This window comes from Chionomys nivalis, chromosome 8 (genome assembly GCF_950005125.1).
Source record: "Chionomys nivalis chromosome 8, mChiNiv1.1, whole genome shotgun sequence".
Lineage (NCBI taxonomy): Eukaryota > Metazoa > Chordata > Mammalia > Rodentia > Cricetidae > Chionomys > Chionomys nivalis.
Window position 1 is genome coordinate 5,253,974 of NC_080093.1, and position 27,637 is coordinate 5,281,610.

The window sequence follows — 27,637 nt, forward strand, 5'->3', positions numbered from 1 at the left end:
GGCTACACATCCAAAGGAAAACAATAATGAATGTAAATTTATACCAAAATAAAGTACAGCGAATCAAAGGACTTCAGTTGCGCTTTGGGCCTCTTTCGGTATTTAGATCTCGGTGAGAAAACATTAAATTAACAGAGCTTAATTTGTAGCCTTTTGTCAAATTAACAAGTGTTGACAAGAGTTACCGGGGGGGAGAGTCCCCAAGAAGAATTGTGGGTAACCAATAGACAATCACACCTCATTACAATAATTAAAAAATACAGCAACATGCAGAATAGCATCCTCATGAAAGACACACAACTTCTCCTGACAGAGGGCTGTCTGAGTTGGCTATTCCTTTTTATCTAGCCTTCGGCATCTCCCCATCTGATGACTGGACTACTGAGGCTCAGCCTCATCCAGTGGAGAAGCTGCAGAAGAAGCAGGTCCAACCCTCATATCTACCTCACCAAACAAAAATAAGACAAAGAAACAGAAACCGCACCCACAATTGGTACTTAGCGTAGCTATTGTCCAACACAACCTGTTGTTTTTAGATGGCCAAACAGCACAGGCTCTGCTCAACTGGAGGAGAAACAAAAGCTAGAACAGGGGAACTATTCCAAAATTGTATTGTCTTGAGGACTATAAAAGTCTGTCTTCCATAAGACCCAGATTGGACAGTTTCGCCAGGATTTTTCCCTGTGCTTTCTAAAGCTAGAGGTCGCTGATAAAATGGAGAAAGAAGGGCATAAAAATATACAATCTCAAACATTACATGCACGTCCACGCATGTGCTATATGGCACAAAGTACACTTAGTCACGAAAGGCCTTTCTGCTCTGGTGTCTAAACACATGATTCTTCTGAGTTGTAAGAGGCAGTCATATTATTTGGGCACTGCCAGGACTAGAGTCAACATCCCAGGCCCTGAATGCCAACGGGGGGGGTTCTACTTGTCACTCTGTAACCGCATAGTAGGCTAAAGCAACTAGCCATGCCAGGAATCTCAGAGGCACTGGAGAGATGACCTGAGCTTTCCAGCACTGTTGCTATCTGCCTTCAGCGTGAAGGGTTAAATGGTAGCTGGGGTGCCTGGGATGAGGGGGAAAAGACCTGCACTCCCTCTTCAAGAGTTCACCTAGATCTCACCCTGAGATTTCACCATTAAGTTGCTCCTATTTCCAGTCCCTTGCTGCCACAGAAGCAACACCTAAAACAGAGAGCTCAACCCAACAACACGGGTCCAGTTTGGGTTGCCATCGCAGGGAGAGCCAAAATGCATTTCACTAGCTTTCTGCAGGACATCTTTGGGTCCCATGGGTTCAGAGTGCCAATGACCACTGACCCTTTTCAACACAGATCATTGAAATGCTGTGATTTCTGCAAATCCACAGGACACCTTGACAGCATCTCCCCTGTGCTGTCCCATCAGCTGTCTCTCTGCCAACACAGACTCACCCGTGCTCAGACACATAGACATACCAGACACACAAAGACAGACAGACAGACAGACAGACACACACACACACACACACACACACACACGATAATAATAATAATAAGCATGCTCGTACAAGAAACAAAAACAGAAATAAAAACTGGAGCTGCTTACTGTGGTACTAACCATCCTAGCGGATGGGGGATTTGTCCTACGGTGCCGGGCGACAGCGGGTAATATGGAGAGATATCTGGAGGGTGCGGAGGCCGTGGGATTCCTGAGAGAAGAAGGAGTGGGTTTTAGGTACGCAGGAAGAGCAAGAGGGACTGTGGAGGGAGGGGAGCAGGGAAGGAATAAGGAAAGGGGCTGTCTCTCCTCAAATCGCAGTTGGAGGCCATGGCTGACTCTGGGGGAGAGGGCTGTTCCCAGCTTTCTTCTTTTCCTACAGCGCCAGTTTGCACAGTGAGTTAGCCCCTTCTGGATGGGCTGGTGTGGCTGAGTAAATGAGAGCAGGAAGATGCCACCTTGGCTATTTTTGCTCTGTGTGATTACTTCAAGTTTTTTTTTTTTTTTTAAAAAAAGCTAAAAAGCTTGGCACACTGCAGGTGAGCGAGTCATGATCATGAATGTCTTTTGCTTTGTTACTTGATCCATTACCCTGTATTTTGAACGCCTTGCCTATGTGAGAGTTATACTTTTGATTTGTAAGACTTAATTGATGAATTTATTTTAGCATTTTCAGTCAGCGCTAACTACACAGCCCACGCTGACTTTGAACGCACGGCCTCTTGCCAAGCGCTGTGATTATAGACATGTCTTGCAGTCCATTCTAAGTTACTGCTCAGAGAGGTGACTCTGATTTCTCTCAAAAGACTCAGCTCCCATAGCTGGCCAATTCCTCCATGAAGAGAAACCGCCAAATGCCAGCTGGTGTCCTTGCCCCAGGAGTCAAACCTGAATAGACAGGGAGAAGGCGAGCCTGGGGTGCTCAGCTCTGGCCTGATTTCCTGAACGGCAGATTCATCTGTGGGCACCAGGGTACTCGATGGGTCAGAGGGGCCATGAGCCCTGCCGAGGCCTGCAGAAGTGGCTGTGGAAAGTCTGCACCACGGCTCACTTCCTCACGGCACAGGCTGCACATCTGGCCATCCATCCTCAGGAAGTGGAGTCCTGAGAGCAATTTGGCTTGAGAGGAACGGCTCTGCCTAGCTGCCCAGTCCAAGTGGAAGGCGACATGTGCAGAATGTGCCAGAATTAACCGAGAATCGAAGGGACAGGACAGCAACGTTCATGGATTAAAAACTATCTCATTTTTCAAGAAATTCATTCAGGAAGCTTTTAATCTGTAAATTAAGTCTCCCTGGGTGATATTTTAATGCAGACATTGCTTTCTCTCTATTACAAAAAGCAAACAGATTAGCTGGGCTTGGACCCTACACCGAGCCGTTTGCACACTTGAAAGAATGTTCACAGAGGAAAAATAAACAGTCCTTAGACGTTAATCATATGGTTTACGATAACCATTTAAAAGCTATTCCCTGGCCTACCATTATTCAAATGAGATGCTGCCAGCTGCAAGTGGAGCCCTGTACTTTGTGGAGCCTGGGGCAGGCTGGTCGCCTCCTCCAGCCAATCAAACTGCCAGGCTGCATCCACACAGAGGGCTCAGAGGGCCCGCCTGTGAGCAGTGGCTGCCTGCCACACAGCATCTTGCTGTAGGGGGCGCTAAAAACAGCCCTGCCTTTCACCATTTTCCCTTTGGGAGAAACAGAAAGAAGGGATAGGTCAAGAGGTTGAGGACAGTGTGGTAGCCTCTGCTCAAGAAAATGCTGTATGACATGAGAAACCTTCCTAGGCTTCAGTTTCTTCATCTGTAAAATGGGTTCAACAACAACAACAAAAATATCCAAGATATTGAAATGGAAGAAAGATGCAAAGAAATCTGCAAGAAATATGAGACCCTGGGTGATGTGGCCCCTTAAGGATGCACCAACAAGTCACTCTTAAGTGACTGGGTCCCTTCAAAACCATGATGTTGGTTTCAGGAAGCTCAAAGTGCCCAGGAGACACCTCCAATCCATTACTACTTAGTTTCTTGGGGGGTGGGGGAGAGGCAGAAATGGATTTCCAAGCAACCCTCTCCCAAAACCTTGTTATAAATCTTATCCCTGTAAGTGAATCTCTCCAAACAAGAGGGAGAAACTGGCCCCGCCCCCAGCACACAAACTGAGCTGGACCTCCCCCCCCCCCCACAAGAGCATCCTTTTTGGCTCCCAGACGAGGCTTTGAGATTCCCCCACCACCCTCACTCCTTCCATTGTCCCACTCCAGGCTCCTGACCTTCATTTGAGAGTTCCCCAACTTACCTGTCTTGGGGTCTACATCAGCTGGTAAGTGTGGAGGTGGATTTCCCGGGGTGAAGTGTTCGTTGCTGTAGGTGATGAGAGGCGTGAGTGGGTGGACATGGTGGGGGTGCTGCACCACCGGAACTTTGTTCGACTGTGGGGGAGGGAGAACAGAGGACAGCATGGTGAGCTGGGTCACCCCAGCCTACAACTTCAGAGCAAGGGCCCGTGCCCTCCCCCCAACACCCTCCCAGCTGCTATGCCCATCCCCACCTCCCTAATCCATTTAAAGACAGGAGACAGTCAGCTCCCCACACTTCAGGTTCCTCTACACCAGCACTGGAACCCAAGGTTCTGCACCTTTCCCATGAGCAGGGGAGTCAGAGGTTGAAGCTTTACTTTCTTAGGCTTAGGAGGGTTATGCACACAGTGGGGTGGAATCGCCTACCCCAAACACCTCTAGGAGGCAGACTGGCTTCACAGGTGAGGCAGGCAAAAAGAAATCTTCATTTACAAGAAACCTGGAGAGCCAGCCGTGCAGCCAGCCTCCTGACCCGCCCCCTAACTCCACAGGCTCTTACACAGTAGGCTCCCACCCTTTCCCTCAGCCTGGACTGCAGACTGAACTTTTCCAGCCTCTCTGGCCCAGCCAGCACCTGCATATTTTATGCAGATCACCGCAGCCCTGATTCATTAGGAAGCCATCAGGGACCGCTAATAAATTAACTGGATGATGATGAATTGGGCTAATAAACAGTATGAATTTGAGAAATGGGTAGTTCCAACCAATAAAGTACAAGTGTTTGTGTGCTGGGGCAGGGTAGATGGTGAGGAGAGGCAGAAAACGAGGAAAATAATAAGAGCATCTCAAACCTTCCTCACCGCCCTCTCCCCAGCCTTCCCAGCACTCACCTCTCTCCACCCCTGGCTCTGGCCCCTCCCCCTCTATGCTGGGCTATAACTCAGCCCAGCAAGATCACAAAGGAAAAAAAATTAAGCTGAAACAAGCGAACTACTGGGCCATTTACTGAGAGTAATCCAATTGCAAAAAACCCTATTCCCAATAGGGGATTTTCACTAAAATCCTACAACAGGGACATTTAACCAGATTAGGTACCAGAGAAGATAAAGAGGCTAGTATTAGATGATGAATGGATTAGAGTCAAGTTTCATTTCAGAATGTGTCTTCATTTCCTTTTATTACTTCTAGGAAGGGCACAAGTTGCATTAACATCAAGGAAAAGGAATTGCATTAAAAGCAAAGAAGGCAGGTTCCAGCACTGCCCACCAGTGCCTCGAGTTCAGGGACCACTGAGCAGCTAGCTCTCTTCCTGTGTTCCCTCCTGCCTCCCTGTTTGGCTTTTTAAATAGATGAGGAAGGCATAGAACACAGGAAGAGCAGCTTCCTACCACAGCTAAGGGTGGCGAAGGCATCTCAAAAGGCGTAACTTTTTAACAAAGAAAAACAGTCTTTCTAGAAGATCCCAAAAGAGCATCTCCAGTCACTTGGTTTACAGCTTTCTATGAAACCATAACTCTTCCAGAGAAAAACAGCTAGCCAGTTGCTCAGGGGACCTAGCTACCATTCTGTAGATGAGAATGATGAAGGTCTGAAAAGAGTGGCCTCAGAGTCAGCAAGCAGGGTGGTGGCCAGGTGGGGTGTCTGGAAGCTGTGCCCAAGCCTGTGGCCATTCCTCCTGAAAGTGCACTAAGGGCCCTTCAAGAGGAGACTCCCAGGAAAGTCTCCTGTCAAGTATGACTGAGGAGGAGTAAGGGATTAGTTCCCATCGCAGGAGAAGGTAAGGAGGGATGCAGAGAACGAGACAGGGATGGAGCGGGAAATGCTTGGAAGGAAGGACATTTTCAACTTGACAACACATGGGGTGTGTTTATCAACTGTGGGGGTTCGCTGTCACTGTCCTGATTAGCAAGAGTTGACAGGGGACACGGTGGTCCTGTCACCAATCCCAAACTATCTTCTAAGCAGGATTACTAGGGAGCATGGGGCACAGGGAGAGATGACAACAATATTTGGTAACAGTAAGATGGGTGAAGAACTTGGTCCTCCAGGTAATTTTAACAAAGCCCAAGCTCAGCCAATGTTCCTTCATCATTTGAGAGCCTAGCCCAGATTACACTCCCCAGTAATGCCATGGAGCAGGAGGAAGAGAGAGTGGGAAACAAATGGAAACTTGAGGTGCTACCTGACTTTAGCAGTGACATGGGAGTCTACTAGGCTACAACCTTGACGACATAACCAGCAGGTCCCCAGAAACTGCATGGCCCACTGTCTATCCAGGCTGATCTGCTTTCAGGAGAGGAAGAACACAGTGGTCAGATATGCAGAAAGCAGGGTCTGCCTTCACATAGCCTGCCAGTACTTGGATCCCTTACAACAAAGGGCTTGCTTCCTGTAGACACCTGGGTCTCTCTAGCCTCGGACCAAGGTCCTTTCTCTCCACTTACATTCTTTCCATCACTGGAGTGGAGCACCCACCTCTCTTGGCCCACACAACACTTATCCTGAGAGACAAGGCAGTGTTGGGACTTTGAATCCCGGCAATGTCCAGCCCGTTCTAGGAAGTAGGTACCATCTCAAAGGCCACATGAAAGTCACCAAACTGAGGCATATGTGGTAGAACACGACAGAGCAAATCAACCAGAGGACCCAGTTTCTGGAAGGGCTGGGCTCCGTCAATGCTAATCACTCAGAATCAGAGATGAGTGCTGGACGGTTCGCACACGCGGTCCAAAGGCCTTGCAGGCACCATCTCAGTTACAGCAGTCTCTTTAAGATGGATTTTAGTCCGGCTTCTCAGACACTGAAAACGAGAGCCGTGAATTTGGGGAGGGCTGAGATGGAGATTCTGCTTCACCGGCCTGGCTGAGTGGTGTCTCCGCTCCCTACCCTCTTCTCCTTCCACCCCCTCATTTCTGCCTCCAGGGACGTACCGTGCCTGTGTGCCTGTCCTGCAGGGTTATGAAGATTGAATATGATTGTGTGTGCACAGTGCCCTACACAAAGGCAGATACACAATAAACACAAAGGAACTTGGCAAATGCAATCTAGATAATATACATGGCACCGGTTAAACACTCGGCTAATATCTCCCAATTCAACTTACAGAGGGACAAGTGCAGCCTCAGAAAATGCCTTGGTTACACAGGAAAGAAATCACCACCTAGACATTGAGCGTGGATGATCTGGGCCCTCCCTACCCAAGTCACACATCCTTCTTTAAAAAATGTGGTATTTAACAAATATATTTGAATAGCACATGGTGGGTGGGGGGGAAATCACTTTCCTGTACCAGTGATAAGACTGCCATGGAGGATCTCACAATAAAAAAAAAAATAACAAAACATACAAAACACCTGAAGATAAACAGGTCCTCTAGAGTGGGATGAGAACATTTAAAGCGGACTGGCAGAGTGAAGAAAGATATTCAAATCCATTCCCTCCGCCTCCCTGAACAGCTCTCATTTCTTTAAATCTTCAACATCAGGCTCACTCTAGACACTGGGAGGAAAGTAACTTAAGTAACTTCACTGGGCGCGCGGGGGGCGGGGGGGGGTCGCAGTCAAGGTCCCAGAAATGCATCATGGGGGCTGAAAGGGAAGGCAACATTTCTACATGCCTTTCCTTGTAGACAAAAGTCCAAATTTTAAGACAGCCACCTGTAATGTAAAACCCGTTCATCGGCTTCACTGTGGTGGATCTGTAAAAGGACCTGGGTGAAAAGATCTGTGACAGCTAGCTCATGTTCAAGGTCATGGTCATGACAGTCAGGGATGACTTGGTGAAGAGCCTACTACCAGTAACCCCTTCAGAACATCACAAAGCTATGCATGGCTGTGCCACCAGAGAAACCAAATATCCGTAAGGTACTCCGATTCTCCATAGCATTTCAAAGCTAGGATACTACAGCTCCCCACACATTCTGCTCACTACCAGGAACTCACCCATACGGCCATTTTAAGCACCTTGTCTTGCTGGTCCCAGAGCAAGAAAGGAACCAACCAATGGCTATACCAAAGCCCTGTCACCATCCTAGAGCAGCTCGGAGCCACCCCTGCTTCTTAGTGCCCAGATGTGCACCCCTGCCCACCGGTCACATTGACTCTGTGTGGCCACACGGCACGCATAATGAACAGCTGGCCTCTGTTATTTGTTCCCCACGTCAGTGAACACGTATTTCTCTCACACCTTGGTAGAGTGGTGTTTCCAAACCTTGTGGCACCCCAATTCCTCCACCATTCTCATGCCTGCAGACCAGAATGGCTGGGGGCGGTAACTGCCGTGTCGATGGAGCAAGCAAGAGGCAGCCTGTGAGATCAGCCTGTGTCAATCTCCTCTAAAAACAGATGCTTCGGGACAGAGAGGAAATCAGTCACCCAATGCAAAATCAGGCTGTCTCCGGGTCCCCTGCCCCTCCCGGACCCCTGACTCCACCAGGCAAGCCCTTGCACTGGCTTCTTTCAGAGGGGCTTTTCCAGCATGGGGCTGGTGAGTAAAGGTGGGAACAACCAGGGCTTTGAACAGGCTGCCTCAGCTCCCCAAATACAGCCGGGACCCGGCAGAGTTTTGGTGACAAGTGCTGTATGTGGTTAGCTCCGGGCTTACAAGAAACCAAAGAAAATAAACAAGCTATCTAAAACCCTGAACTCGGCAAAGGAGGCAAACACTCTGTGCACAAAGGGACCAGAACTCGTCATCCGAGTTCTGGTGCTCTGTGCTTTCTACCTGGACAGACTCCCAAGCCCCAGGTGAGGCTCTCCTTGTTTCCTTCATTAAACTCCAAGTGAGCACGGATAGTGAAGAAAAGACTCTTCAATGGCCCTCAGAACACACAAAGCCGTTCCACCCATGCGAGTATTCATCCAGCTACAGTGGGGGGGTGACCCTGTGGGTGCCCTCTGACCCCTCAAGAGCCCTTAGGTTTAGTGTTCAGCAACTTGACCACTGCCAGGCACCCATTCACCCTCCAAACCCTGCTCAGAAATCGGGACCTTCTGTCCCTCCAACAACCACCCTCTGACCCCAACCCCTCAACCTCCTAGACGCGGGAGCTTCCATTCACCTCTGCCGGCTATTAATCAAAGACAGTGGAAACAAATGGCACCTCCTCTTCCCTCCTCCCCACTGCCCCTTCTTGTGCAGAAGAAAAATGGGGCCAGAAAGCGCCTTGAAGGAGCCTAGCACAGCACAACAAAGGGGACAACCAGGAGCATTCTTCAGCCTTCCCTACCCTCAGTGTGGATACCAGAGCTGTCCACGACCCCATCTTCCCCAGGGCACCGGGTTTCCGTGCAAACGGGGTTCACTAATGTAGCCACCCGTTTTCCTGTCTACTATGGCTGCATGGAACCCAGTAGACTGGTTAAGCCTTCACGCTGTGGCAACACAGAGTGCTGGTGAGGAGGGCGGCGGTTAACTGTTTATAGTCATGGACAACTCTTTGGCAGTTCTGCTGATGCCGTTTTTCTCGGGCCTTGCGTTAGAAGGTGGTAGGACAGTCAGCCAGTGGAACCCTACTGCCCCAGCAACTGGCACCCCAAACACCAAGCAATACCACCTGTAAGATGTCCTTCTGTAAGGAAGGCTACAGGGACATGCACCAGCTGCCTCATCCCAAACTGGCTGGCCAGCATCTTGCATCTTCAAACCTCATATGTAACATGGAACACTTGGTCTTCCTCACAAATAGGCTTCTTCAGACCTTTCCACATTTCCCTCAGCCAGGATGACCCAGCACTGTGGCCAGGATGTTAGCACAAGCTGTGTGTGACTGCTGTTCTTTTCAGTTGAGAGGCTCTGCTCCTGGCTAATCGTGCATCGTGTTGTGTGCAAGGTGTCTGTGCATGGCTATAATGCTGCTATCGAAGGGAATAAACGAAACGGGGAAGGAAGGTTTCTCTGAGTTTGAGTTTTACAAAGAGAAACAAGATGAGAAAGGATCTGCCTGTGAGAGGAAGAAGAGAAATAAATGGCCACCAGCCTCGACCATGCACAGTCTGCATGTCTGGCCGGGTGCTATGCCAAGTACCTACCCACCAGGAGGCCAAGTTTCATCTACAACTGAGAGGCGAAGTGATGGCTGGTGTTTCTTATTCATTCTGTAAATCATCAATCTCTCTGTCTCTGTGTGTTGCGCTCTCTCTCTCTTTCTCTCTCTCTCTCTTTCTCTCTCTATCTCATCCATTTAGACAGAAACCATGCAGATATCCCCCCTGCCGTCTATAAAATTCTGCCGACTCATAGTTTCTCATGGGCTCACAGGCATTAACACTCTCCTCACAAGGAGATGACGGGGCAGGAAAGGCAGAGAGTGGGCAGAGGTGCAGTCTGCTTCCGTCAAAGTCTCACACAGATGCACAGACACCGTGCTGGCTCAAATCATCCTCAGACCTGGCCCCTTCTGGAAGGGAGGGGGGCCTTCCCATAATCACCCAACTGCTAACACTCCAAACAGACAGCCAGTCTCAATAGCTGAGAGCCTAGATAGTCAAATTCAGCAGTTTCTAGTGACCCTTTTGTAATGCCTAGAAAGGAGACGGGGAGCAGTGCTGTTGGGGTACACAAGCAAAGGGGGGCTTCAAACTTAGCAAACAGAGCTGTACTCCAGGTGTCTGGCTTTGTGCAGAACTGTAGCCCAGGTCCACTCAGCATAGCTGTGCTCTCATAGATAGGCTCCCAACAATCCCTCCCAGTTCAGTTCATTAAACATAATTTATAGCCACTCATTCTCATTTATTTTCCAATAAAGAAGGAAACATCCCCATGCCTCCCCCAACTAACCTTTAAAACATTTGCACACTTAAGTTTTGGCCCACTGGTACAGGCTAGATTTCCAGGGCTTTCCTCCTGCCTGCTTCTCTCCGGCACCGTCATTCTTAACAGGGTCTGTGGGCAGTTCTAGTCCTTCACAGGTCTCAGAGCTGAAGGAGCAGCCACTTCACCCCTAAGTAATTTTCCAGGAATTTGCGACCTCCACCCTGCCGCCCAATATTTCTCCACTACTTGGGTATTAAATGATTAGCGTTAGCATAATCAATCTTGTTGGCCGTCTGGGTGTGTGGAGAATGTTTGGGAACTGGGTAAGAGGATACAGCTGTTTCGAGAAGAGCCAGGAATAAATCTAACCTATTCCAAGTGAAGTCCTCCAAATGTTCCAATGGGAAACAACTTTAAAATACAATAACGACTTCCAGGCCACCATCCCCCTGAACACAACAATCCCAAAACCTGGGGTCCCTAAACACAATAGAAAGGAAATCACCCATTTCAGCTGGAAGTCACTTTTAAGTGCATAATGGTTATTATATCCTGGGAAGTTTAAGGAAAGTAAGGAACAAAATCTGACACCACCTTCTGAGTTTACTTACAAGGAAGGGACAGCTGCCTGAAAATGCCTTTTGCCGCATACGGCTCCCTCACCAGGGTCTACCTTAGGAATTTAGAACTGTGTTGGAAAAAAATCATGCTTGTTTCATAGAGCTCAATAGCAGTTACTTTCCTCGGAGAGAAGTACATTTGCTCCCTGGAAAACAGCAAGTGGGCAAGCCTAGAGAAGGAAGGCCTGCTGATGTGGTCCAGCAAACACAAGCCCAGACTCCCAGAGGCAGGAAGAGTCACACACACATGCAGAAGGAAGATAAATGGAGGTGCCGGCTGCTCCATTGTGACCTGTGAATGTCCCAAACTTCAGCATCCTTTCTTTTAAAGGACATGTAGAATGAAAAAGCAAACCCCTGGAAATGACCTGGAGTCACTATGGGCCAAGCAGAAGCAGACGTGGTGGCTGCCCGAGATTAGTGGCAATGCTCAACTTTTTGAGTCCTCCAATGTGGGTAGAAGTACGCACTGGATAGTATAACAAGACTCCACCACATTCCACAGCATTACAGAAAGAATTCCAGAGCACAGCCCAGTGGAGCTCCTCACCAACTCCAAAGCACCAAGGGAGGTTTCCCTGAGAAGGCAAGATTGCCATTTCGGCTGCTTCCAGAAAATGCCAGTAGAGCAGCCTGCTTAAGACAGCATAAGGGTTGTTTATCAGGGAGTTGAGAATCCGCCTCTAAAGAGCAAGTCCCTACTCTCAGAATGGAAGCTTAACCCTTCCCTGAGCCAGAGAACAACAAAGTTCTAAGTCATTTGTGCAAATGAGGGACAGAGATGTCTTGGAAATCTGGTGATCTCACACAGCATCAGCCAGCACCCTGTCCCCACAATTCCCGTCAGTCTTCATGACTAGGTTCATGACTAGGCTGCAAGAGGAAGCAGCAGAAGGACGGTCACACGTGTTATTGCCTCGTGTTCCACGTCACAGACCCATTTACCAAGTTAGCCTTTAATATGACAATCAGTGGGGTTTTAACAGCTGTTCTCATAGTCTGCAAAATGCTTCATTTCTTTCCAGGAACAAACAAAAAACAAAACAAACAAACACTTTTTTTTTTTCAATCTGACCTGGTCAATCACTCAAGTATTTTTATTTGGCCATTCAACAACAGAAAAAAAATCATAGCAATTATAAAGATAATGAAAAAATTGCCTGCAGATATAAGAAAATATCCTCACTGCCTATGGCAAAATGTACGACCCAGAGCTGGAGTGGATCACAGTGTACCCCTAGCACCACATCATCAAGAGGAGCTGTCCTGGGTCCCACCGTCAGCCTTCCAAAACAATTTTCTTAATTAAATTTTGAAAATACAAATGCCACCAGCAATACCAGGGCCTGGAAAAGCCAACATCTAAATCTGGAAAGTGAAAGCAAATGCAACCCAAAACAGCAGCAGAAAGTTAGCGGTGAGTATGCAATGAAACACCCGTGTACAGCAGCCCGCTCCTGGAAAGGTACGGTCCCCTGCCGGGGACCAGGCCACTTCCTCTCTCTGCCTGTGGTAGCGGCCCTCTGGTGTGGGTGAAACTACAGTTCACTTGCTATGAGCTGTAAGAACTGGGATGAAAGTCAGACTCTCTCTCCTCCCCATCTTCTTTTAACCCTTTCTCCTCTCCCCCAAAAGGATGCTGCAAAATCCCACAGGGACAGGGCACAGCCTGTGCCGACCATTCATTCATGCTTGTTTCGTTCCGCTTCCCATTGTCTGAGGGTTTTTGTTCTAAGTCTTTTAAAGAGGAAAAGGTAGCACCGGTCTCATGATCAAGACCATAACTGTGGACACGGACACACAGGGACGGACACACACACACCACTACTCACCCAGCAATTCAAATTGAGGTGCCAGGCGCCCAACTGCTGCAAGAGAGAGACCCCGGGGGCCACTGCTCCTCCCTTCCCACTAAAATCCTCCATTCCCACTAACACTGAATCCCTGGGGTACATAATAGCTCTGCCTTACCCTCTCTCCACTCGAAAAAGAAAAAGGAAAAAAAAAACTTTCTCTGTACCTTCAAGATGGGACTGGACCAGCTTTTTTCTTCCTCCCTCCCAGATTCTCTCACTCTTCTTCTTCCTCCTAGCCCTCCCTCCCTTTACACAGCTCACTTAAAGAGCCAGAAAACTGCATCTCAAAAGCCAGAGATGTCTTCTGGACACACTCACTTCTGCATAGGACGGCTTTGCGGTTCCTTCTCCCTGAACACCCTCCCTGAAAAAGAATACTTTAAAAAAAATAAATAAAAACGCTTAGTTATCTAATTCAGCTGGCTGTAGCGTTAATTTAATTTTGTTTTTTAATGTAAGCCTCCCTCAACTTCCTAATCTTTACCACTCCAGGATCTATGAAGGCAGGCGGGGAAGGCCCATTCTCCCGGACCAGCTCAGGACACCTAAGAAAAGTCCCCCTCCCTCACCTTGGGTGGTAGGGACAAAGCTAAGAGTAGCAAAGAAATTACGGTCAGCCATGAGGGAAAATGATCAACCAGGGCAGCAGGCAGGCACTTTACCTGCAAGATTGTCAAATCCCTCAAAACAAATTTCTTAGGGACAGGACTACAGTGGGAGAGAGGGAGGGGGAAGAAAGAATATTTTCTTGTCACGGTGACACGGAAGTGACACCTTGTAAGGCCCTGCCTGCCACTCGGGCACATCCTCTCTTCCTTCCCGGAGTATGAGGCTGCCTGATTTTCAGGTGACCTTCTTGAAAGCACAGGAAAGCAGACTGCGTTAGCTGGTGGGTACCGGAGCTTGCTCCCAGGAAGAGGGAAGAGAAAGAGAGAACAGAAGTAAAGGAAAAGGGCTGCCCCTAACTTACTTTTCCTGGGGCCTTCAAAAGATCCAGGGTCGGGTACATTGGTGTGACTTTAACCTAACTTGAGTTGAGACCCGAGATAGAACGGGCCTAAAATGATCCCCTTTGCATAGGAAGAAGAGGGGGATGCAGAGGTGTGTTGCCCAGGGTGGTGTTGAGTCACACAACAGAATATCTAACGGACTGAACTCCAGAATTAGCCCATGCTCTTTGAAAGCAAACACACAGCTCTAGTCTGCAAGCTAGGTTTGTCTGGCTAAAAGCAAGACTAGTGGCCAGGATTTGGTTTCCTTGACTCAGGACACCTGACTTTAAGAAGGAGCTGGTTTCCCTTCATTGCAGGGAGTGCCCAACTGGCCAGCTGTTTATCTCCAAGGCCACAGAACTGTAGGTCTTTAAGCGATCTGTTAATACATGGGGCAAGTTAATCCCCCTTACCCCACCCCCAAAAGGAATCAACCAAAACAAGGACAGGAAGGGCTTATGGCTAACAAAAAAGTAGGACTCTTCATTTTCTATTCTCTTGTTTTAAAAAAAAGTACCACTCTGTGGGCTCTTTCTGGACTTATCTAGCCTTCTTGCGAAAGTGTGGAGCAGCAATCTTTAAGGCCCTTAATACCAAAACAAAACCCTGACATTTCCCTTCACAAGGCAGTAACAAAGGCAATGAGGTTCCAGTTTGACAAGTAAAAAGCCCCAACCGCAAGTCCCCTAATTGCCTTCCCTCCCTCCATTCACCAAGACCACCACACTCCCGGCAGCTGCTTTTGTGGCCCCCGCAATTTCTTAAGTAAACTGCGAGTTCTCTATCTGCTGATGGACAGGCTCGGATCACCCCGCAAGGATCACCTCAAAAGTGCTGCCAACAGCATGGTAATGCGGGCTAGGAATTTACTTCCCGGTTTCTCAGGAAAAGGAAATTGGGAAAGAGCCAAACCGACTCCAGTTTCTTCCCCCTTTAAGAGAGAAGAGTCCCTCAATTCTCTGCAAACTGAGAGCTTCTCCCAAGAAAACTCCTTCAGGGTGATTTGCTGTCCTGGGGCACTGTCCTGAACTAATTTTCAAAGCACCTCAGCTTGGCACATACACACCCATGCTTAGAACATTTCACTTAAAAAAGAAAAAAGAAAAAAAGCTAAAACTTTCTCAAACCAAAAGCAGAGAACAGTCATTTTTAGTAGGGCATTTACATATAATCCTGTGGAGGAGAAAGAAGCAGGGGCCAGAGATTGTCCATCCACGTCCCGTGATCCCCATCTCCAGGCAAAGTTTGCTTTGCTGATTTCAATAAAGAAATCTGAGATGCCAGAGCAGGGAAGTTACAAGGACAGAACACCAACTTTAGAGGATTAGACAGACATGTCTAGATAGGAAACATTTACCTACAGGAAAGATGTCTCTATCCATGACTCCCAAACCTGCATATCCACACAGGAAAAGGTGAAAGAGCATGCACCCTATGAGGATACTTACGGCTGGGAAGGAGGGGGGTTCAGGAGGGTGGAGGCTGATGCTAAACTCTGTGAGTGTAGGGATGGATACCCTCTAAGTGCTGACACTTCCAGATGGAACAATAATAGGTGGAATGAAGACACCCTTCCTCCTTTCCTTCCTTCCTTCCTTTTTTCTCCTTTTAATCTTTGTTGTTATTATTTTAAACGAGACTAAAACAAAACAACTCCATCCACCTGGACCTTAGCAGTCAAAGTACACCAATCTTAAAGTTACTGCGCAGTGAAAGCGGGCATGGCCTGGGCAGGGCACCGAGCATGCAAGGCTGGGCACTCGGGGCACATGGCTTACCATCTAGGGGTCGCCGCGCTGTCCTTGCCACCACCGACTCGCGGGCATGCTGCCGCACGGATGGCCCGGGCCCGCTGGAGGGCAGCACCCGCCCTGCAGCCCGCGCAGCACCGGCAGCTCCCAGGAGCAGCCTGCAGCAGCCTTGCCGCTCAGGATGCTCAGGCTCAGTTCCATTCACGGAGAAGCGCACAATAACCGGGATCTCCCCCGGTTCCACAACAATCCACCCCCAAAAGAGGGAGGGGGCGTTTTATATATATATATATATAAAAAAAGGCAGGGCTTTTTCCCTCTTCTCTTTCCCCCCCAACCCAGCATTCAATCAAAAGAACAAAGCCTGATATTTTGTTTGCCGACTTGGCAAGCATAAAAGCAGTTTCAATAATCCGAGCGAGTTCACCTAAGTTAGTGAAAGTGACGCTCCGCAGATCTGCAGTGAAATTAAGCTTTAATGGTTATCTGATGCCATTCGGAAAAGGAAGAGGAGGAAGTCAGCTGAATTTAGATAAAGTTGGAGTACCAGTTCACTCCCAAGGTCCCCCCCCCTGAAAGAATCCTATAAAATTCTTGACAACATTCAGATCTTAATTATCTCGCTGAATTCTACTTTTTGTGGGAGAGGGAGTACAAAAACCAAATTACATTATTAAAAACACTCCTACATACGAGAAGTCACAAGGAAACGCTGTAGAACAGTTTTCATGACTAACTTTAAAAAAAGAAAGAAAGGAAGAAAAAAAAACACTACCAAAACTTGTGGACATGTTTCTTTAAAGCAAATGGTCCTAACACATATTAAACCACGGCTGTGCGTCTTCTAAGCATCGTAGGAAAAAATGACTATTGATCTTCAAATAGCGATAATTGAAAAGATCAAAAAGATTAAACAAAATCAAGAATGTGCTGACTTACCATGCTATGCTTTTTTTGTTGCAACTTTGTAGAAATTTCACTCAAAGAAACTGCATCAGAGGTGTCAAATTTTTTAGCGGACTGTGATCGTATTATTTCCGCAGCCCTGCCTTCCAATGCTTCAGAACTTTTCCCCCTTTCTCTTTTTTGTTTGTGGTACCTAGCTTTTCGCTATAGACTTTAAAAGCCTTCAGCTCAGCAAACCAGCACAAATTATCTTGCCACCTTGCGCAGCTCTGATGCTTTGGCCGCTAACTTTGGAAGGCCCTTTACTACTGCATCAAAATTAGCATTGTCAAAGCAGTTAATGAATATTAATACTGTATTTGTCATTGGAGCCGGTCCGTTGCTGAACTCCAAGTCACCCATCAGGGACAAGATTAAGAACACAATTATTTCTGACTGACAGGGACCAAATCTGCTAGATTTTTTTTTAAACAATTCGGGGGGAAAAACCCACAATATCATCATCTTAAGGTGTCTCCCAGGGGACTGGGAACCAGATTAATACGCTTTTAATGAAGTAGAGATCATTATGTATGAAGGGGAAAAAAGAGAAAAGATGTACTATTCAAGCTATTTAGTTATGGTGGAAGCTAAATTTTAAAGAAAAAAAATGCAGACTGCGTATCTTTCTCGACAGCTGTCCAAAGTTCATTCATACTGTTCTAAAGAAAAAGACGAGTTTTTCTCCCCGAAATCTCTTCCTTTTTAAAAAAAGAACAGAGAATGAGCAGTTCGTCCCATCTGGGATAATTTTCCATGTCTTCACTTTTACTGTGGCGGCTCAGGAAAGACAGCACAGTAAATAATTCTACACAAATCTGACAGAGACGCCTTCATCAGCGAGGCTCCTTCGCCCCGTATTCCCCAGATTCCGAGCCCTGTCTCTCTCACTTTATTCAGGATGAACCATTACATTTACCAAAACTCTGAAGTTCCCGTTCACAGTGACATCCTCCTACGGCCAGCACCCAGGAAACAACCCAAGTCGGAGAAAGCCCCTGGTACCCACCGCGCATCCCGAAACACCGTTAGAATCGGTTCTCTCCCTGTTCCTAGGAGCCGAGCCTGCCTAATTTGGGATACACATACACAGTGGAAATGAAAGTTTGGTCAGAAATAACGAACGGCAACTTAATGAACCGCACAGTCAGCTAGCCCAACAGCAACTGCCTCAGGAGACCACGACCACACAGCACTTTCTCTACGAACAGGCAAAAGACTGGCAAAGAGGAATTAAGGGAAAAACTTACCTGGTATAACCAACTTATTTGAATTCACCCAAATCATTTCAACATCTATGTCTCTCTGCCACACGGACTGGAGGGGCGCATAAAGAAATCATACATATAGACGGATACACATAGAGCAGTTTCTTAGCGTTTCAGGCTGAATGTGCCTCACGGGTTTGCTCCACATAAATTGTCTTCGAGACGGTATTTCCACCCCCCTTTTCTTTTTTAAATGTGGTAAAAGGGATAAAATGACAGATGTGATGGCTAATCTACCCAGTGAATCACGGGGGTCTAGGTAAAGCCACCCTGGCCACAGAGCTAATCTTCGACACCCACTGACCACCCCACCGGCCCTCTAATGCCATTATCAACCCTTAGATGAACATTCTAAATTAGAGTTTTGTTCGAAAAGGGTGTGAATCTGACCTTCGATGCTGGGAGGCCTGTGCTGAACGTCAGATGGCAAAGTTCTTATTGCACAATTTTTTTTAAAAAAAAAAAAAAGGTTTTACTTTCTTATGATTCCCATCTTTGAACTCTGTCTTTACAGCCTTCTAAAAAAAAAAAAAAAAAAAAAAACCACCCTTACAGCCCCTACTCCTGCAGTGGCCACTAATGTCACCTCCACCACATACTTCACAATTGTTTATGCTTATCCCATCAAAAACAAAGAGAACTACCAAACACACATACAAACATGCCACTTTGCCCCAACTTCTCGTCTTCTCGCTTTCAATTTACCAGAGCTTTATCTACCGGTTTCTTTATGTCTGACAAGTCTTTAGAATGGATCATCAAAATGTACCACCTTCCTAGTGGGGGGAACTGAGACAAAATGTGTGGGTGTGGGTGTGTGACACGGTCCGGTCCATAATGAGCCCCACGGTTCGAACGCACATGGAGTCAGGCTATAACGGAGGAACAGGACTGGAGGTTCAGACTTATTTTGAACGATTCTTCTTGGGAGGGGGTAAATTTGGCCCTGTATCAAATCATGAACAAGAATCTATCATATACAAGAGATATTTCCAATGCTACTACAAAAACAGATAAATATCAAATCATTCTTGTGATGTAAGTATACCTTCAAAGTGTCTTTCCAAAACCACAAATAGGTCGTTCCTTTTCTTCCCATACTGTCCCATAAAATCTATGAATTGGGCTTTATGCAATAAAATGTGGGGCCCCGAAACCCCTACTTAGAAAGGCCTGTGCGTGCACTGCTCACGATCTACCAAATGGAGTCCTGTGCAAACAAATGCATGTGCGAATCTCACTGCAGATTTTTACCAGCACGGACTAGCTTTCCAAACAGCCTGAGGTGTCTAAATTAAGGACCCCTTGCTTTATCAATCCTCAGCTTCCCCATTTGTGACCCGAGCCTGCCTTTTCGTGGGCATACACACGTCCTTAATCTGCATCTTTGTGTGCTCGGCACCGAGTTGCTAATAGGCAGCCTTCTCTGTCTCTCCCGGCTTCCCCAGCACGACCGCATCAGCACTAGTATCAAATTAACTCTCCGACTTTGAAACTTATTGATCTGCTATTAAGACACCAGTGAACTTGATGAAATGAGTGCTGTAGGTGCAGCCGTGACTTCAAAGTGCAGCACAGCCACATAAAGCAAGCGCCTTTGATCCTAACTCCGATCTACTGAGGGTTTAAAGCCCAATTCTCCCTAAGCTGCCCTTCACTCTCATCATGTCTGATGTCTCACCAACCAGTGACTTGATAATGTTAATAATGCAAATTTTACAAATGATTTTTACAATGGCAAAATTAATTATATGAACTGCTGCGTTCTGCAGTCGGGCTCTCTGCTCTCCTCTCTCCTCTAACATAACCACTGGGTGATGACGGTCACTCGGGGAGTCCCCGGTCTGGGTAATTTTGAACAACACTTCACTCCGTCCCCTCACCTTTCTTGTTTGCACAGTAACCTATTTTTATGTAGGACTTTTTTGGGGGGAAGGGGGCCACAAATCCACAAAGTTTCGGGATTTCACACTCTTCGCTACTGTTTTCCAGTTAGGAATTTCCTGATGTGACGGCAAGGCAAGGCTAGGATTGCAGCACACAGACTCTGAAACGGCGCCTCCAATCTCCTCATGTGAGCCATCTCAATGGCTTTGAATCTAAAAGCGATTTTTTTTGTTGTTGTTGCCAGGGAATATGTACTTAAGCACAGCTTATTTTTGCAACTTCCTAGCCAATATTTTGAATCACAGAAAATAAAAATAGGGCTTGCACTCCAAGATGCATTAATATGAACCCTGCTTCAGTGTGGTTTACAAAGCATAAAATGGGTTATTATATTATAGGCTGAAAATATCCTGATATATAGCAAGAGAAAGAGTAAGCTTCCTGATATCTGAGCAAAGACTCAGCACCAGAGAACAAACCCTTGGCCAAGAGAGTCGTCTTTGTGTGCTGATTTTGGACAGAAGAACATGGGTAGTTTCTAGTAAAACATACTCTACAGTCAGGAGTCCTGGGTGACCCTTTGATTAATAGCATGCTCTATAGCATTTGGGTTCTGGTTGTTCTGAATCTACTAATTATAGGAAGAAAGTAATGGATGTATTTTCTTCAATCAATGTGGCAACATGTGCTCCCCATTCCAAACAGCAGGACTGTGCCCACCCCACAGAAAAAGATAATGGGAGTTTAAAAGGGCCATAATCTTAATACTTGCCTTCAGTCGTGCGTGCACGCGTGCACACGCATGTTGGGGGTGTAAATCCAATTAGCTGATTTTACAATGCAACTCAAATCACGAAATGGGGGTGGTGGAGTGACTGCATTGGTGCCCCCCCCCATGTTGATAGCCACTTAATCTACTTGCAATTCTAAAGAAGTCAACACTTGATTGTGACAACGTTCAAAAGAATTTCCTCTGCCACTAGCACAGTAAAAAAACTTTCACCAATTAGTGCAGGAAAAAAGGAGGGAAAAGCCACAGTGCTGGCGCTCAAAGAGCCAGGCCTTGCGGCAAACCTGTCATGACGAGAGGATTGATCAACGGGATGGCAATTTCTAATGGCATGTTGTCATGAAAAGTCAGCCACAGGGAGCCACCTGCTTTGCTCCTCACAGACAGCCAGGAAAGGAAGGAAGAAGGAAGGGAGGAAGGAAGGAAGGAAGAGGGCAGGAGGGGAGGAAGAGCAGACAGGCCTTCTGTCCTGATCCCTGCCAGTTCCCTTTTGCTAACGATTCAGGCAAAGGAGTCATGATTTTTCATTCAGAGGAAATCTGTCAAGTCTCGGGTAATACTACCAGGACTGGAGATGACAATGGTCCCAAGGCTAATGCTTTCCGTCACTTCTGCCCTCCCACCCCACCTCCACCCCCGCATTCTGCAGAGAGACAGAGCATCCTTTATTTTACCACACCACTGTCGCCTCACCCCATTGTCAAACACTACTATGGAGGCCAGAAGACACCTAGGATGGTTTTAAATCAACGAGGAGCCTCCCGACTTCATGAAAAATACTTATTTGTAAGAGTTAGAAGATGAAAAAGATACCCTGGAAGACATAGTCAATGAATGCTGCTGTTGGCTGCATACTTCCCACATTCCTGAAACTAGGGCCCTGTGGGTTATGGTCTCATCTGTGGCACCATGGGTATCCTCCAGTGACCATGTGCTGAGTTTGTTGGGCATCTTCAAGGGCTGGATATAACCCACTGTCTATAACCACCTCCACATACCCTTGAAAACAGGATGTTCGGCCTCCAGGAATAGTAGCCCTGGTACCCAACTGCTTACCAACCACTCCAAAGCAAAGGACATCTCTCACTCCTCTAGACGTCCTGCTTAATGGCTCCCTAGTCATCTCAAATGTCATTGTATGTGCTACAAGGTAGTCTTCCCAGGACCACCCCAAAATGTCAAACTGCTGAAGGGGTCTAGCGGGACTCGTGCCAGCTTGTGACATTCACAAAACTTCTTTCTGTTGACTTGATCTTGAGGTTGCCCTGCTTGTTTTCCACGAAAGCTAATAAATAACACCAAGGCCATCTTCTCACCCATACTATGGTCCATAATATCGTTGTGGCCTACGGTCCCTGGTAATTTTCATATTTTCAATAATCACAAATACACTACCCCCTCAATCTACTTTGAACAAAAGAAAAAAAGTCAAATAAAAGTTAAAGAACTTTTAAGTTCATGAAACCAAACCCCACTTGGCATGCAAATCACGTACTGTAACCTTTTATTGGCGGAGCCTCTGGTCTCATCAGTCGATGAAATTCTCAGCCCGCGGCAACAGCTTAGCCGAGGGACACAGACCAATGAGAAAATATTCATTGTGTTAGCATTTCAAATGGCGAGAAAGAAGGAAGGAGCGCTAACTGATCACTGCCCGTGGAATTAATTGGATATTCCAAGAATAATGTCTCTCACTGAAGATCCTTGGAGGCCGAGCGCTGGTCGAGACCACATTTTGTGCGGCGCCTTCAAAAAGAGACCGCTTGGGGGTACTGGACATATTAGGGTTTTAGCGCATTTCCCTGAAGGCCAGAAGATAATCAGATGCACTGAACCAAACTCAACTAATCCAATCCATAATTATACATACAGCTCCAATAAACTTTGCCACTCTCCTAGAAAATGAAACTATTATATTGAAACCTTGATAAATAATAATAAAATTAAAACCTTAAGGGCATCATGGCCAAAATGCTCCCCAGCCCAGGGCAGAGACATGTGGCTCAGAACTTTATTCTTTTTCTGCCTTCTGGTATGTTCAAGGACTGATATTACTGCCAACAGATCTTTTTATTCAGGGGAGGATTTGCGTTGGGGCTTTTCTTGCACATAACCCGAGCATCTACAATGACCCTGACCGATATTAGTATATCCTTCCCTAAGACACATCTTAATCTAACCTTTCTAAGACTCCTTTGCTTTCAAACTCAAAACAGCATAAGAAATAAGCATTGTTGGGGGCACCAGGAGCCTGAACTGAGGGCCTGGCGTGGTCGGCAGCAACAGCCCCCTGGAAAAGCAGCTGCTGGAGAAACTACAAAACCATCAGAGACCAAAAGGTAAGGGGGGAAAAATGAGATTAGGAACTTTCCCAAATGTTCCATCTCTCCTATCGACCACTGGCCTAGCGTGAGGTGTCAATTTTGACTCCAAAGAGAGCACACGAATTCGCAGTGGTCCCATTATGCGGTCTCGGCTCTCATTGTACATTCTGTCAACGAAGTCAATCTTATTAACTTCCGCACTGGTTCACACATGACATTTTCTTCAATTTTCTTGCTGACATCAAAAACATCAATTAGCAGCCCGAAAATAGGAAGGAACGAATGACAGAGTCTGATAACGTCGACTATTTGAAGCCAACGGGAAATCTATTCTCCAGTCCTGAATGCGTTCATTACAATTGCATTTTCAAAGAAGACCTCCAAATAGCAAAGAAAATTAAATTTATCATCTAGAAATGCCTAGAAATTGTTTTTTTAATCCTATGTCTATCTCTCCATCCCAGAGCGTAATACAAAGTATCACAATTGAGTTTTATGATAACATGCCACAACTCTAATAGAAAGTTTATAAAATATGTGGCCTGGACCACCCTTCCTATCAAATAGCAACTACAAGGCTTAGCACCAAACTTCCCTGGCAGAGTACAATCTCCCTGGAACGGATGATCCCTTGTGTTGGTCTCTCATTATGATTAAGGAAAATGTGTCGGTGAACACACACACACACACACCGCCCCAGATAGCCAACTAGTTGAAAAGTTTTCTGAATTAAAATGGTAACTTCTGTCTATAGCCACAGAGAGCTTTTGGGGAATTAATTGGCACTACATCTTCCATACAAAACTAACAAGGCTAATAGTAACTAAATTATTTGAAACAGATATTCAAATAATATCTCAACTGTCCCCACTGACTCTCTCAACTTGTAACAAGTTCAAACTGGCCAAGGTAGAGACAAAACATTCTTCATCCTGTACACACAATCTACCAAATGACCACCAATTTCATTCCTAGTGACCTCTTCCTTCTAAGATCAAACAAATAAATGGCCATGGGTTCACCCCTGACCAGAAAACTAAAACACTATTAGTCAATCTTTTAACAAGTCCGCTGGGCAGAACTAAAGACAATCAGGGAGTGGTTGAGAGCAAAAACAGTACAGCATCAAAAAACAAAACAAAACAAAAAAACCAACCAACCAAATAAACAAACTAAATCCCTGGCTTTGTAGATAGATATAGACTTAGGAGACAATCCTATAGTTATTTTATTATTTCCGGAGAGGTGGGGGCGGGTGGTGTGCGAGCCATCTAAAGTGCCCACTTTGTGTGCCGTGTGGCATCTCCCAGGGAGGGAGCCGACTGGACTTTGGTGGCTGCCCCGGACACCGCCTCAGACGGACTCGTGGCAGAAGAGAAAGAGCAGCTACGCCCTGGTACACAGATCGCATTCCTGCCGCCCATTGATTTTTTGATCTTTTGACATTTTTTAGTTGTTTCTATCCCCTTCCTTGTTTATCCTCCAGTGTCACAAAAGACAGAAATGTCTGAACAATGGAGGCAGAGATATCTATTAGCTGTCACGACGAGGTTTTCCCAGCGTTGACTAAGCGCATACCACAAAGAATGCCGAGAACTGGTAAGATGAAAAATTATATCATTTTTTCCTGAAATCGGGATAATCATATTCTAATACCCTTGTCCTTTCTCAACTGACTAAAACATACTATGAGAGAAAGGAGAAAATACATTGTATCCATTTCTATAATTTGTTACATTAGCTGTATCTGTTGGGAGGAGAAAGAGGGAGGAAGGAAAGGGAGAGGGAGAGAGACGACAAACCCCTTCAAGGATGTACTAGCGTATTTTAGGCTGCAACATCTGACAGAAGTACATCCTCCTGATCGCATGTTCCCCTCAGAACCACCACCACAGTGCAAGAACCAAATTAATAAAATAAATAATTTGTGACACTTAGGGATGAAAGATTGGAAAAGAAGGAACTGATGTTCCCCAAGTTATTGGCTTCCCCTCAAGACAAGCCTTTTTCCCTGCAGAGCAGTTACACAGGAGATCTACAGTGTGGCCAATCTCCCCTTCTGTACAAACTAAAATCTAAAAGCCATTCCATTAAGTAATGCTCTGACAGGACACTTTAGACACTGTGTCAGAGGGCTGTCTACGCTTCTGGTAGAACTGCCTGAAGCCCTGGTACACCCAGAATTTCAGAGTTAAAAATCAAACCACACCCATTCCGCACACTTTCCTTTAAAATCCAATAATCAATGATTTGGAGAACAGGAAGGGTAAGCTGAACAAACTTTACACTTAGGTGTGAGAAGATGCACCCTTTTCTTTTAAGCGGTCAGGAGCAACAGTAACCTACACATAGTATTGTTTGTAAGAAAAAGGTTTGGTTTAAAAATCTGTTTATTTAGACCTCTGCTAATTTGGAAACTTATTTTAGGAAATTACTTTTTACCCCTTAATAATTGCAGTGGGCACTCAAATGAATTGGAGTTCACTTAGAAAAGACATACGTAAAAAGAGTCGGCTCAATTTAGAGAAACTAACAGCCTCCTGAGGAACAATTGAAGGCCATCTGGTGTTGCTTCCGTTTTCCTTACATGGGTTCTCACTCGACAACCACATTTTACATTTACTTTTCTATCTCACTCTGGAGAGGCTAAACATTTAAGATATCAAAATGTATGTGTACTCACATATGTGGTAAAATTAATTATGCATCATATTTTGGTGGTGGGAAAGGGTGTCTTCGTACCCGGGGGGACACAAAGCTTTGTGATGCCTTTGGCAGTTATGTGCAGTAGCCACTGACAGAGTATTAAACACGAATTTTCTCAGTAGCAAACACAAGAACAGATCTGTGGACTCCAAAAACAGAGAAGAAAATGACACAGTAAAAATGATCATTCTCAAGATACAGAATATTGGAGACTATAACCAACCCAATTTTTCTGCTCCTTTGCCAAAGTGATTTGTGCGTTCACTTCAGCTCCCTCCAGCCAGCCTTTCTTGGCGAAGCATGTCACAGCCAAACAGACTGCTAAACATTTCAGTGAGGCAGACCTGGCTACTATAAATCCATTCAGAAGGCAGTTGATAGCAAGGGACTAGATAAATATACCTTTACTACTATTTGAGGTGTGTTGCTTTTTAGGTTTACTAAATAAAATGTGATATCTGAACAAACCATTCAAATACACACACAGACACACACAAACACACACACACACATACACACGGGCTCAAAACTGACCACAGGTTGCAGACTGGATGGCCGGTAGTTGCAGTTTCTAAAACCGCGCACTGTCCTTGAAACCGAGGCCGCACACAGCTCCATTAGATACACATCCAGTGTTCTTGATCTATTATTTACAAAGAAAAACCCTTCACTGCTTAAGTGCCCCCTTCTACTTCAGCCTTCCATTTCAACAGCATCAAACAACTTCGCGGGGGACACACAAGACAACAACTTGTGTTCATCCCAGCGTTCTGAGCAAGTCAAAATTCTACTCGGATGGAGAAAAATGAAGGAAAAACCCGAACGGAGATGTCGAATAACTGACAAACGAGAGGTTTGTGCTGAAAATCTGATTGTCAGATTTTAAAAAGACACACAAGAGGCTTTGCTGTTTTGTTTTCTTTTTTAATCCTCTGTAAGAGAAAATTCCTGTTTGTGATAAATGAGGGAGATTTAAAAAAAAAAAAAACCTAAAGGATGAGAAAAGAAATGTTTTCAAAATGCACATTTGATGCGGAATTCTTTAATTATGGAGTCTGCTCCTTAAGTCAAACTGCATTCGATCTAATTAGTAAGCTCAGATCTCACCTTCGGACTGAACTTTAAACTCACTGAAGCCAATTAAGAACTATTTAAATGAATATTAAAAGGATTCCTGTGATCATTTCTGACATAAGAGAAAACATGCTTTTTGGCAAAAAAAGAAAAAAAGAAAAAGAAAAAGAAAAAAAGGGTTTACACAGCATGCCCACATCTCACAAAATATTTGAATTGAGCCTGTGTCTCGAGTCCTGTGTCTCCTGCCATTCGCACAGCTCCTAAGCTCCTGGACCCTTCCTCGGTCCCGTCTGCCGAGGGCACCATTTCAGCCGCACCCAGAGTCCTCTGCTGTGTTCAGGAACTTACTGAGATTTACTGGATGTCACCTATCTCTGCCTCCATTTTGATAGACCACTGATTTAAGCATCTGTAGCTACAAATCCATATAACCTGGAATCAACCGGGAAAACCCTGAGCTATTTCCATCTTGAGAAGCTGAAGCAAACTGAGCCAGTTAAACGTGTATTCTTTTTAAATTCATGCCTTGACATAGATTTTTTTTTTATTTTTGACAATTAATAACTTACTCTGTTTGCTTATGAAATCAAATGTTCCCATGAAAGGCTGTTACAATTAACACCACTAAACCTGTGAGGTCACACTCCAGAAATTGTCACAGTTTAATCATACCAATGAGTCATTTAACTCACGTTTACTAATTCAATTTATCTTCATTTCGAGCTGTGTGGACTGATGGATTGTCACCATTAGAAACGACAAAACTCAATGCTGGAGGAAAACACGGACCTGCTAACACTGTGGCTTCTCCAAAGACCACACACCATTGCCTTCATGAGGAGCACCGGCACAGCACCCAGTGAGGGACTTTCTGCTCGTCCC

General features: G+C 45.9%; 1 protein-coding gene across 46 annotated transcripts in view; it reads right to left on the bottom strand.

The window, feature by feature from the left end:
* Positions 1–27,637, bottom strand: part of Tcf7l2 (transcription factor 7 like 2) — a 188,972-nt gene that overhangs the window by 20,508 nt on the left and 140,827 nt on the right. For 32 of the 46 annotated variants that reach the window (XR_009057556.1, XR_009057555.1, XR_009057554.1 and 29 more), the window contains 2 exons: positions 3,786–3,918; positions 1,594–1,696 (listed from right to left, as the gene is read on the bottom strand). Coding sequence is in view for 41 of the 46 variants with exons in the window: in XM_057777335.1 (XP_057633318.1) it covers positions 1,594–1,696; positions 3,786–3,918 (236 nt within the window). In the remaining 5 variants the exon portion in view is untranslated. Of the gene's footprint in view, positions 1–1,593; positions 1,697–3,785; positions 3,919–12,991; positions 13,158–27,637 lie in introns of those variants that run through there. The other 14 variants (XR_009057558.1, XM_057777313.1, XM_057777310.1 and 11 more) reach the window with 2 other exon arrangements.